The sequence below is a fragment of the Acipenser ruthenus genome, chromosome 5, assembly GCF_902713425.1.
Source record: "Acipenser ruthenus chromosome 5, fAciRut3.2 maternal haplotype, whole genome shotgun sequence".
NCBI classification, from domain to species: Eukaryota; Metazoa; Chordata; class Actinopteri; order Acipenseriformes; family Acipenseridae; genus Acipenser; species Acipenser ruthenus.
Genome location: NC_081193.1, coordinates 58621316 through 58634212, shown reverse-complemented (window position 1 = coordinate 58634212; position 12897 = coordinate 58621316). Strand labels below are relative to the sequence as shown.

The following is a 12897-nucleotide window of genomic DNA, read 5'->3' as shown; positions in this document are numbered from 1 at the left end:
CTGTTCAATAAAATCATTATTGTTGAAAGAACATATTAGTTAAAAATGAGAGAAGTTCAATATTTACTGACACTGTCAGAATATTGTAATAATTGTACTGTTTTAACACTAGCACCGCCATAGCCGCTTTTTGAACGGCTTTTGTGAATATCTCGTGCATGTCTGTTCTTAACTGTTACTAAATATTTGAATTAAATACCCATACGGTGTTTCAGCTGCAGAATCGTAAAAATTAAGTTATAAGCACTTGCTTCTTCAACCGCCAGACCTGCAGTTTATACGGCATATTGAAATTAATACAGTATATCCAACAATTTAGTCTGGGCTTTGTAATAAAATCAAAGTCATTGTGAAATAACGTATTATAATCCTGTTGAGTGCTTGAAAGACTGATGAAAGTCATTCTACACATCATATTATTATTATTTACGCTACATTTCTCAGGCAGAATGACTGTGCCACCCTGAGTGTGACGGTGCAAAGAAATTAAAAAATGTGCGCATTGTAAGCGCTCTGCACAGATCAGTGACCATCGGGACTGATGCTAAACGAAAGCCAGTGACTGTTGCATTATACAACGCAACGAAGTACGGCGTGGATATAGTGGATCAAATGGCACTTCTGTATTCTGTCAAAGGTGGTACTCGCAGGTGGCCTGTGGCTGTTTTTTATAATGATTTGGACCTGGCAGCCATCAACACTTTGGTTTTGTACAAGGAGTGCACCGGTAACACAATCACTCGGAGGGACTTCATTTTGCAGCTAGCCCTGGAGCTATGGCAGAAACATTTTGATAAGAGACACTAAATCTGGCTGGCAAATGCCCCTCAACCTTCAGCTAACGCTGCGCCCACTGGCACATGGAATAAAAGACAATGCCAGGTTGCTAAGTGCAATAAAAAAAAAAGAACTTTTGACGTCTGTGTCCATGCAAATGCACTGGTATAGTTGAAAAGCGTGTTTTCTGCGTAGATTGTACTAAGAAAGCTGTAATAGAACTCTGAACAGGCAGACTCAAAGCGCTTTCACGTTGCATAAGTTATGTTATATTTTTTATGCTATTTTTATAACTAGTTATTTATCTTTTATAATTTTATATGTGCATACAGCTTTCTACACCTGTTTACACAGAAGTTTATTGCGTAAAGTTTATTTTATTAGATTTTTATGTTTATGTATGTGCTCTTTTTGAAAAAAAATAAGTTTAATTTTCAATGTAAATACGGTGTTTCTGCTCTGAAAATGTTATGTATTATGTTCATAAATAAATATGAAGTTGTATTTGATTTGTTTGGTTTTTTTATTTTCATATTGATGCTGTTTTATAATGGAGCCGCACATTTTGCGGGAGCAGCGGTTGTATGTAGTCCGAAATCTCGGTTGTTCTAGTGTTTTAAAGAATATAAAACCAGCATAAATAATATTGCAGCAAATTATGAACAGAATGACAATTTGTATTAAGAAAACTGAACAAATGTTAACCCTTTGCGGTCCATTTATTAAGTGTGTGTCAGGCGAGTCAGGTCCAATTTCTTTTCACACGCGCAGTTTATTTTAGACGTGCTGTTTGAAAGTATTTTTTTTCCACAGTCAAACGGGTTTAAAAGGCCCTGCATATCAACAAAGCACTCACTAGGCATCTCCAGCCCCGCCCCACCCTTTCGTTCGCTATAGCTTTCACATATGCTAAGAAATAAATAATAATAATAATTATAATAATAGTCGTACATACCGATCAATCATCTCCTGATCACTCATTTTATCACCAAACTCCTCAATAATGCGATCCAAGTCATTATTTTATTACCATATATTGCTCAGATCCGCCTCCATTTTTTTTCGGCTTCTATCGGCCATTGAAAGCTTTTTTCTGCTTTTTCCAGAGAAAAAATGACTAGGGACCTGTGTACGATGCCTTTTTGATGATGTCGGACAGCCTTGATGCTGAGGAAGTGCAGGCTGTAGTTTTTCCGTGGGCAGATAGTTTTAAGGAAGATCTGCTTCAGAAATGAGAAAGATCGGACTGGGAAAGAAAAATTGTAATGTTGGACCTGGTCCGACATAGGACCGCAAAGGGTTAACCAGCAGGACTACATTTTCCTTTCACTATTTTTTTTTTTTTTAACAGGGTACAGGCTGCGCATCATACGTGGCCCTATATATCTTCCCTCGACCACAGTGCCCCACACTTTGCCACTATATATATATATATATATATATATATATATATATATATATATATATATATATATATATATATATATATATATATAATATTCAATGGCAAAAACGTAATTTACAGTAATGTTAAGGTTTTGTTGCAAAAGTCCAGAAGCTTAGGAAATTGCAAGATAAGGTAGCCACGCAACCTTAACTCTGCACCCTTATGTGTGTGTTTCCCATCACACTTGACATCACATATGAAATCATCAATAACATTGGCAATGACATCACTAAGCACATGACATATTTTCCACGAAGACTGGCCATATGACATAACACTAGTCCTTCTGATTGGTAACATGTTCAGTAACTGCATTAGCATTCCTACAATGCTGTCAATCTGTGCTTTAATGAACACCAGAATTCCTTGTACTCAGAAATGTGTAATTGATGTTCACGTATGTAGTGATGAGTAGTAGATCTTTGGAACGGAGTACCTGAAAACAAATGGGACATGCAATATGTCAAATCCTACATGTGTGTTAACACTTGCCAATACATTTCACTGAAAAGGCGCCAGTGAAAGGGTAAAAGGATCTACTATAGTACGGTATGGTTAGTGTTCCGCGTTTTCGGTTTTTATCTTTAAAAAAAAAAAAAAAAAAAGTTATGGGAATTTTTCGTAGTTTATTTTACATATATTAAAATAGGGATAAAATCGGTAAAAAAAATAGCTTTAAATTGAAACATCGGTAAAAATCGGGGAAAAAAATCTCAGTATACACACTTTACATGTGGAATATGATGTGTAGCAGTTCTGGTTTCTGAATAAGTTTAATGTCCCTGGCATGTATGATGAAGCAGAATCTGTGCAAGTCAAGGCCACGTTTTCCCAAGTTAGCTGGTACTTTGCAAACATTTGGGCAATCGCTGTGCTGACGGAAATAGTATCTACAGAAGGTATGAACATGACGTCAGCACAAAACATGCCAGGTTTATTCGCTTTGAAATAATAAAAAGAAAAGAAAATTGCCAGAACTGGGCAGTGCAAGCCATCGGGAGACGCGTCAAAAATCACACTGAACATTTACATCAACGCATATATCAAGTTTACTAACTAATGCATCACCATTTTCTGTCAAATATTTACGATTAAGAATACATACCTCTGCAATAAACAGTGGCTGTCCAGCAAAGCACAGCGAAACTCATTAACACAGTCATTCTGCGCTCTCTTTTTATTAAGGCATGTGTAAAAGCCGCATAAATTGATTGCTTGTCTCTCACTTCACTTTCTTGTTTTAGTTTAATGTGTCGCTTATTTTTCAGTATGTTCTTTTATTGCCAGCATGAACATGTACCTCAATGCAGCAGTATTTGCAGCGCTATGCATCCTCTGCCTCATTTGACCCACTTCTGCTATTTTTGCTTTTTGTATATTTAGAAACAATCATTTTCTTATGAATATTCATAAACTGATTTACATTTTCTCCCCATTCCTCATCCACTAAAAATAATATTTTCGTGTGAGTATTTCAATTTAGTTTATTTCAATCAAGCTAGTACTTACTACGCCCAGCAATTGCCATAATAGTCAGACTTTGATTGGCCAACATAATCAGGTGATGTTGTGTTTTTTTTTTTATTATTATTTATTGTAGTCGTCGCCAATGAGGTGATAATGTGTTTGTGAGGTGACAGAGAACCACGTTATTTGATCCTCTGACGTCTATAAACATCTGCTGTATCCTGTCGGAGTCAAAATAAAACGGCATTTTAATTAAAATATAGTGTGTTTCCTAGAAAATAGTACTGGGAAAATATTGAATAACGGACAAAAACCAGGTAGAAATTAGTAAAAACCGACGTTTAGTTAAAAAAAAAAAAATCCTGTAATTTTTCGGTAAAATTCGGAATAAACTGAAAACACGGAACACTACATGTTGCTACATATGTGCTGTGGTACATGACACAGTGTTTTACGTCTCCTGTAAGCATAACATCTACGCATTACAATCCACCTCTTGTTTATGTACTGTTAAATTTTCACAATGGTGAACTGCAGAAATCTGCAATTGTACCTAAACATTTTAATGTCATAATTGGCTTCCACCATAACAGTATGTTAGCAAGCATTCATAGTCAACTGTAAAGTTTGAAAGAAGAATGGCTAAGAATTAGTTCAACTAATACATGGAAGTTCCCTAATTTATTCTATAGCACTACTGTATTCTGAATTTATTGGTTTTACTTAGAACAGTGGTGAAATAATTAGCTTGACAGCAAACATTGGGAATGCTGATGCAGTTACTGAACATGATACCAATCACAAGGACTATGATTTCCCAGTGTTATGTCCATATGGCCAGTCTTCAGGGAGAATTTGTCATGTGCTTAGTGATGCCATTGCCAATGTCAAGTGTGATGGGAAACATACACAAGGGTGCAGAGTTAAGGTTGTGTGGCTACCTTAACTTGTAATTTCCTAACCTTTTGGACTTTTGCAATGAAACCTTAATGTTACTTTAACAAAGTTTTTGCCATTGAATTTCCATTGTTTTGCAGAATGCATCCTGGAAAATCAAACAACCACATCTGCCACATCATGCAGTGATGAAAACACAACTTGAGACACTAAATATAACAGAAGAGAGAGACACGCACCAAGTATGTAAAGTTTTTTTTAAAAGCCAGGTTTATTGACGCCAAATCAAATGTGAAAAAGGTAAATCCCTGCCCCTGAGACTGGAGAGGGGACAGCAACGACTGCACCTGAGGGACACTGAAGAGGTAGGGACAGCAATGACTGCACCTGAGGGACACTGAAGAAGTGGGGACAGCAACGACTGGAGAGGGGACAGCAACGAATGCACCTGAGGGACACTGAAGAAGTGGGGACAGCAACGAATGCACCCGAGGGACACTGAAGAGGTGGGGACAGCAACGAATGCACCTGAGGGACACTGAAGAGGTGGGGACAGCAACGACTGCGCCTGAGGGACACATAAGAGGTGGGGACAGCAACGACTGTACCTGAGACTGGAGAGGGGACAGCAACGAATGCACCTGAGGGACACTGAAGAAGTGGGGACAGCAACGAATGCACCCGAGGGACACTGAAGAGGTGGGGACAGCAACGAATGCACCTGAGGGACACTGAAGAGGTGGGGACAGCAACGACTGCGCCTGAGGGACACATAAGAGGTGGGGACAGCAACGACTGCACCTGAGGGACACTGAAGAGGTGGGGACAGCAACGAATGCACCTGAGGGACACTGAAGAGGTGGGGACAGCAACGAATGCACCTGAGGGACACTGAAGAGGTGGGGACAGCAACGAATGCACCTGAGGGACACTGAAGAGGTGGGGACAGCAACGAATGCACCCGAGGGACACTGAAGAGGTGGGGACAGCAACGAATGCACCTGAGGGACACTGAAGAGGTGGGGACAGCAACGAATGCACCCGAGGGACACTGAAGAGGTGGGGACAGCAACGAATGCACCTGAGGGACACTGAAGAGGTGGGGACAGCAACGACTGCGCCTGAGGGACACATAAGAGGTGGGGACAGCAACGACTGCACCTGAGGGACACTGAAGAGGTGGGGACAGCAACGACTGCACCTGAGGGACACTGAAGAGGTAGGGACAGCAATGACTGCACCTGAGGGACACTGAAGAAGTGGGGACAGCAACGACTGTACCTGAGACTGGAGAGGGGACAGCAACGAATGCACCTGAGGGACACTGAAGAGGTGGGGACAGCAATGAATGCACCTGAGGGACACTGAAGAGGTGGGGACAGCAACGACTGCACCTGAGGGACACTGAAGAGGTGGGGACAGCAACGACTGCGCCTGAGGGACACTGAAGAAGTGGGGACAGCAACGACAGTACCTGAGGGACACTGAAGAGGTGGGGACAGCAACGACTGCACCTGAGGGACACTGAAGAGGTGGGGACAACAACGACTGCACCTGAGGGACACTGAAGAAGTGGGGACAGCAACGACTGAACCTGAGACTGGAGAGGGGACAGCAACGACTGCACCTGAGGGACACTGAAGAGGTGGGGACAACAACGACTGTACCTGAGGGACACTGAAGAAGTGGGGACAGCAACGACTGTACCTGAGACTGGAGAGGGGACAGCAACGACTGCACCTGAGGGACACTGAAGAGGTGGGGACAGCAACGACTGTACCTGAGGGACACTGAAGAGGTGGGGACAGCAACGACTGCACCTGAGGGACACTGAAGAGGTGGGGACAACAACGACTGCACCTGAGGGACACTGAAGAGGTGGGGACAACAACGACTGTACCTGAGGGACACTGAAGAAGTGGGGACAGCAACGACTGTACCTGAGACTGGAGAGGGGACAGCAACGACTGCACCTGAGGGACACTGAAGAGGTGGGGACAGCAACGACTGTACCTGAGGGACACTGAAGAGGTGGGGACAGCAACGAATGCACCTGAGGGACACTGAAGAGGTGGGGGACAGCAACGACTGTACCTGAGGCTGGAGAGGTGGGGACAACTTTTTACAGTAGTGCTGAGGGCAGTTATTCTTCATGTTGTATGGCTCTGTCCACTCTTTCTAGAAAGATCATGTAAGAATCCTGCAGATTTTTAGGCAGTCTGATGCGTTGTGTGCATTGCATTGAAACCATTGCTCATCTTTTTGCACCCAGGCAACATAGTAACAACATAGTAGATTAGGGAAAGGGTACAAAATAATACCCAAGTGTTTGGATATCCCAGTGAGCACAGTTGGATCAATAATCAGGAAGTGGAAGCTGCATCACTCCACCCAGGCACTGCCAAGAAAAGGCCGTCCCTCAAAACTCAGCGCTCAAACAAGGAGACTTGTGAGAGAAGCCACAGAGAGGCCAACAATCACTCTGATAACATTCAGTGTCAAAAATGCAGAAAATCGGGGGGCTCCCGAGTGGCGCATCCAGTAAAAACACTCGCTAGAGTGCAGGATGCGCTCTATAGCCTGGACGTCGCTGGTTCGAGTCCAGGCTATTCCACAGCCAACCGTGGACGGGAGCTCCCAGGGGGCGGCGCTCAATTGGCCGAGCGTCGTCCGGGGGGAGGGAGGGTTAGGTCGGCCAGGGTGTCCTCGGCTCACCGCGCACCAGCGACCCCTGTAGTCTGGCCGGGCGCCTGCGGGCTTGCCTGTAAGCTGCCCAGAGCTGCGTTGTCCTCCGACGCTGTAGCTCTGAGACGGCTGCACGGTGAGTCTGCAGAGTGTAAAGAAGCGGGCGGCTGACGGCACACGCTTCGGAGGACAGCGTGTGTTCATCTTCGCCCCTCCCGAGTCAGCGCAGGGGTGGTAGCGGTGAGCTGAGCCTAAAATAATTGGGCATTTCAAATTGGGGAGAAAATAATAAAAACTAATTGGCAACTACTAAATTTAAAAAAAAAAATGCAAAAATGCAGAAAATCAGACGGGGGTCAAATACTTTTTCACGGCACTGTGTGTGTGTATGTATATGTGTATATATATATATATATATATATATATATATATATATATATATATATATATATATATATATATATAAAGTTGAATGACTTTATGCAATATATCTCAGTCTTCTAAATGCCCACAGGTAGATTGGAATCGCGACATGACACGGAATTGGATACAAATGTCACCTGACCCTCCCCTGACTTTCATTGCACATTCCACAGTAATTTGAGAATGAAACCTGAAACGCTAGACTGAGAAACCGATCATATATTAGAATGGGAAACTTAACATACACATATACGGCATGGTACTGTAAGTGGGTTTTCATTTGACGTACGTGCATACGTCATGGTGTTGAAGTGGTTAAAGAATGTATTGTTTTCTGTTTTATTTAAAACAAGTGTTCTTAATTGTTATTGTTTGGCAGCGTGAATGGGGTTAAAGACCCATCCCTGCAAACTCGTGCAGAATGTGGCCGTCTCCGGATTGATTTAATTTATTAATTCGGAGATGGCCACGTGTCTATAAATGTGTGTATTTGAGGTGGGTGTTTGGAAGGAGGAGCGAGAGAGCCGGGAGAAGGTGAAAGTAACAAGAAAAAATACAACTGCTACTTGTGCTGGACAGACCAGTTTTTGTTTATACTTCTATTTACTCGGTGAGCGTTGTTTTTGTACATCCTTTTGATTTATTTTGGTGTATTTAATAAATATGTGCACCAACGCTTTCACTCCCAGTACCTGTGAAGAATAGGAAGGATTTTTTTTGTTTGAGAGAAGAAAATGGAGAGATACGAGAGCTGGCAGAGGGACCCAGCACCCCCCTGTGGATGAGAAAGGAGGGGAGACATCTGCTGGGGGACAGCCATCTGGATGTCCTCTTGGACTTCATCAGGCTGAAGCCAGAAGTCCAGTTGAAAGGGATCAGCAGAGGATATCCAGGGCTGATGGAGGCCTTGGAGGCAATGTCCCAGGTCTTGGACTGGGTCTACCAGGAGCGAGAGGCGGAGTAGTCCCAGTTGGCCCAGGCCACTGTCCCACAATTCTCCTTCTACCTGTGCTATGGGCATGAGGAGGAAAGCTGTCTGGAAACCGACTCAACCCGGACACGGACCTGGAGTGTGAGGACACCTACCGTCCCCTCCCGAGGGTCCACTCCTGCCATAGCCTCCCAAGAGACTGCTCCTGCCTGGTTCCGCATTGCCTGGGGATGCCTGTTCGCCAGGTCTACTCCCAGGTTGCTGCATCACCAGGCACAAGTGGTCGCTGGTCTCCTGCTCTGCTCCCCCGGGTAGCCCAGATGTTGCTGCATGGTCGCCTGGGCTTGCACCTCTGCCTGGGGCTACATCCGACTGATTGTCTGTCTGCGCTCCCGACGTCCCATCCACTGAGCCTTGGTACCCTATCGCTGAGGCTGTTGGGACTGTGTGTGCTGCACACAAGGGGCGAGGGGGAATATGTGGCAGGGTAGAGCCCTGGGGGAAAATAGGGGCAGGGCAAAGCCCTGCTGATAAATGTATGGTTGTGTGTATTTAAAAATAATCTATTCAAATTGTTTTTTGTAATTATTATTATTATTATTATTATTATTATTATTATTATTATTATTATTATTATTTAATAAAACTAATAATAAATAATAATAATATATTATTATTATTATTATTATTATTTTTATTATTATTAATGTATTGTTTTGGGGTGTATTTAAAAGAATGGTTTGTGGGGATGTACTGTTATGATTTAAAATGTATTGTTTTATGTTTATTTAAAACAAGTGTTCTTTTTTTGTTATTGTTTGGCAGGGTGGATTGGGTTAAAGCCCCATCCCTGCAGAATGTGGCCATCTCCGGATTGATTAATTTTGTTGTTAATTCGGAGATGGCTACGTGTGTATATAAGTGTGTGTGTTTGAGGTGGGTATTTATTGTGGAAAACTACTTGATTTTTGTGATCTTTTAGAGTGTTGTGTTTTTTTTCCCCCCTCTCGTTGAACTGTAACTTCATTGAGACCGTAGGTGCCTAACCCATTGGGCACAGGGGAGGCAAACTACATGTATATATTTTGGTCTTTCATTTTTTTTGCTCAGTGTATACACACTATCATTTTGTTATGGTTTTGCATTTAAACCGTTTAAAATGTAATATTAAATGGAAAGTCATTCAGAAGATGCCAGAAGTCCTACATTGATAAAAGAACAAAAAAAACACAATAAAACGCACCAAACACAAACATTGGTTTGACCCATAGTCTGAACTGCACTGTTTACTACAGCTGACATTAGCAGTGTGTCTGCAACAGAAGATACTGGGCAGTTTAGAGATAACTACTGCTTTACATAAAGCAGGGTTGACCTGGGTGACAGACTCATGTAAGCAATTCGCGCATTAACCCTTTGCGGCCCATTTATTCTGCGTGTCTCAGGCTCGTCAGGTCCAATTTATTTTCACACACGCAGTTTATTTTATACACACTGTTTAAAAGTGTTTTTTCACAGTAAAACCGGTTTTAAAGGCACTGCGTATCAACAGGACACTCAGCACTGCATCTCCAGCCCTGCCCCACCCCTTGTTCGCTGTATTTTTCACATACCTCTTCATAGTCGTGCATGCCGATAAATCATCTGGATAATGCGATCCAAGTAATTATTTTATTACTATAACATCTCAAAAAGTTTGTTTGTCCGTGTTATCTCTGTGGTGCTGGGGCAGTGTGTATTGCTCAGATCTGCCCCTATTTTTTATTTTTTTTTCCCCAGTTTCTCTCGGCTCTTTATCAGTCTCACTCGGACAACTGAATGGTTTTCTCGGCTTTTTCCCGGAGAAAAAAACGACTAGAGACCTGTTTTTTATGTCTTTTTGATGATGTCGGACAGGAAAGGGAAAATTGTAATGTCGGACCTGGTCCGACAGGACCGCAAAGGGTTAATGCCCTGGAAGCAGCTTGTTACAGACGCTTCCATCCAAGCTTCTCTGGATTGAATCCCTGGCCCAAATGTTGATTAGAGCAAACATTTATTCATCCCTGCTGCAATCTGGCTCATGGTGTGTCTCCAAGCAACAAAAATATGGCTAAACAGAATAAACAAAAATGTTCCTTGCGAAAGTGAAACCTTCACGCAGGCGTGGCTGTTTGTTATTTCGTCTGCCATAATGCATTTTGTCTCGCTCAACCCGGTTCAAAGTGTGTTGACCCACATCCTGAGGTGGGTTGCTGGGACCAGGGTTAACCTGGGTACGACCCAGGTATGTGGCTTCACACTGCCTGGGATTATGACCCGGGTAGCCAGAAGGCCACAGACACAAAGCATGGTACAAAAATTGTTTCAGAGAGTATACTGTATCCTCTTGAACCTATGTTGCACCCCATAATCAGGTGGCAATGGCCTTTATGTCAGAATTGGTGCCTTGCCTTGTGATCAAAATTGGGCCTGATTTGCAGTTTTGGGAGAGGTAGACAAACTTAATGAAAATATAACATTCAGTGTGTTGTCTTAACAGGACAGCTCTTCTGGTAACACCTCTGATGGAGACAGCCACCCAGAAATCCAAGAAGGTACCATACAAGGAAAGCTGAAGCCAAGAACAGCTAAAGATGGTTCCAAGCGTTCCTTTCCTCCAAAATCAGTTCCCGGGTACAAGGTAGAAGAAAAAAGACCCTGACTCAAATTCTTTCTAAAGAACCTTTCTCTTTATTCAATATTTTACTTTGTTGACATGATAAACAGTTCTTTCTAGAATTAAGTAGACACTTCTCTGGTTGCTTCTTGATCTCTTCTGCTTAATTCCACCTGGGGCTTTCTTATAACATTAACTATGGAGTGGATTTACAACAGAATCTGTCAAGGCGAGACAATGGTACCACTCTTCTAGCTGTTTTGTAAAGCAATAATGTTTTGGTTTCCTAGTGCAACATTTTGAATAGGAAATAAATTGCACTCTGACAGAAAATCTTTATTTTAGAATGTGTTTTATAAATGTCTTCTGAGCATTGTATATGTATGCCAATATCAGAAAAGTGATATGTATTTTTTTTTTTAGCTATGCCTATGTTTTTCAGAGAATATTATGGGGGTTTGCTCTTGATGGATATTAACATAAAAAAAAATAGATGTATTTTTTACATGTCATGAATCTGTCCTACAAATACCCTTTTGTGTCTGAATTGAAAATGTTCTGGTAGTGTTTTAAACCCCATTTAACAGTTTGTAGCCTGGTGGAGCATTCTCACCAAATCAGGTGATATGCTGTACACAATTGAACAATGTATCCTACTTCTAAAGATACAACTTAATAAAGGGGCTTATGGAATAGTATGTTCTGTTTGATGGTCATTAGGGCTAACATTAAGTAGTCTTGGTACTATGCCTTGAAGGTAATAGCCATTTATACTTTGATACATGGTACTGCCTACAATCAACTAATATCTCTGATACCTTTTTAGTGCATATCTGTATTCCTTCCAGCTTGGGTAACAAAGCAATTTTAACCATACCTTTTCTTGGTATTTTGTGTTAGTAATACAGATATTTACAAGACCTGGGAGTTTGCTTGAAATAATGTTTGCTTTCCAACCTGTTTCTCTGTTTTTAGAATTGTATACATTATTTAGGTGCTGTTTCTTTAACGATGAGCTGTATGTGAGTGTATTACTCTATTGACCACTGTAGCTCCGCATACACAGAAGGGAGTCCTACAAGATGCTAAAGGGATTTCTGGATTGCAGTCTTTCTTGTAAGAAAGCAGGTCACAGCAAAAATGTCTGAAATATTTTAAAGAAACAAGCACCTAATAATGTGTTTTATTAGGGAGCTATATTAGGTCAATGTCCAAATTGTGTTGTTTCTGGTTATGTGGACTATTTTTTTTGCAAATATTATGTTTCTTTTTTTTTTTGTAAAACAAACTATCATGTCTTGACAAATAATATTGAAATTGCAGCATATTTCACCAAATGTTTACTTTTAATGAGAGAAAATTAGCTCAGCGGTGTACAGTGCTGTAAGTGCATACTATATTTCTGAAGGATGTGGCAGATAGAGAAGTGAGCTTCACCAGAGTCAAAAGTAATGTTTTGAAAAGTGTGTTTTAACCCTTTTCCTCCTAAATAGAACTACCATATACAGGCATGAATATGACAACTGTGTTTTAGCGCTTGTAGTTTGACAACCTTAAATGAGAAATGGAAACCCAATATATCCACGGGAAGGCCACCACTGTAAGCAAGCAAACAAATCAATAAATACATTT

The 12897-nt window shown here is 41.7% G+C and overlaps 1 protein-coding gene across 3 annotated transcripts in view; it reads left to right on the top strand.

Annotated features, from left to right (window-relative positions):
• The window catches only part of phf10 (PHD finger protein 10), a 110954-nt gene that overhangs the window by 51835 nt on the left and 46222 nt on the right, over positions 1 to 12897 (top strand). For 2 of the 3 annotated variants that reach the window (XM_034004268.3, XM_034004271.3), the window contains exons 9-10: positions 4729 to 4830; positions 11149 to 11289. In XM_034004268.3, coding sequence (XP_033860159.1) covers positions 4729 to 4830; positions 11149 to 11289 — 243 coding nt within the window. The remainder of the gene's footprint in view (positions 1 to 4728; positions 4831 to 11148; positions 11290 to 12897) is intronic. The other variant, XM_034004270.3, reaches the window with a different exon arrangement.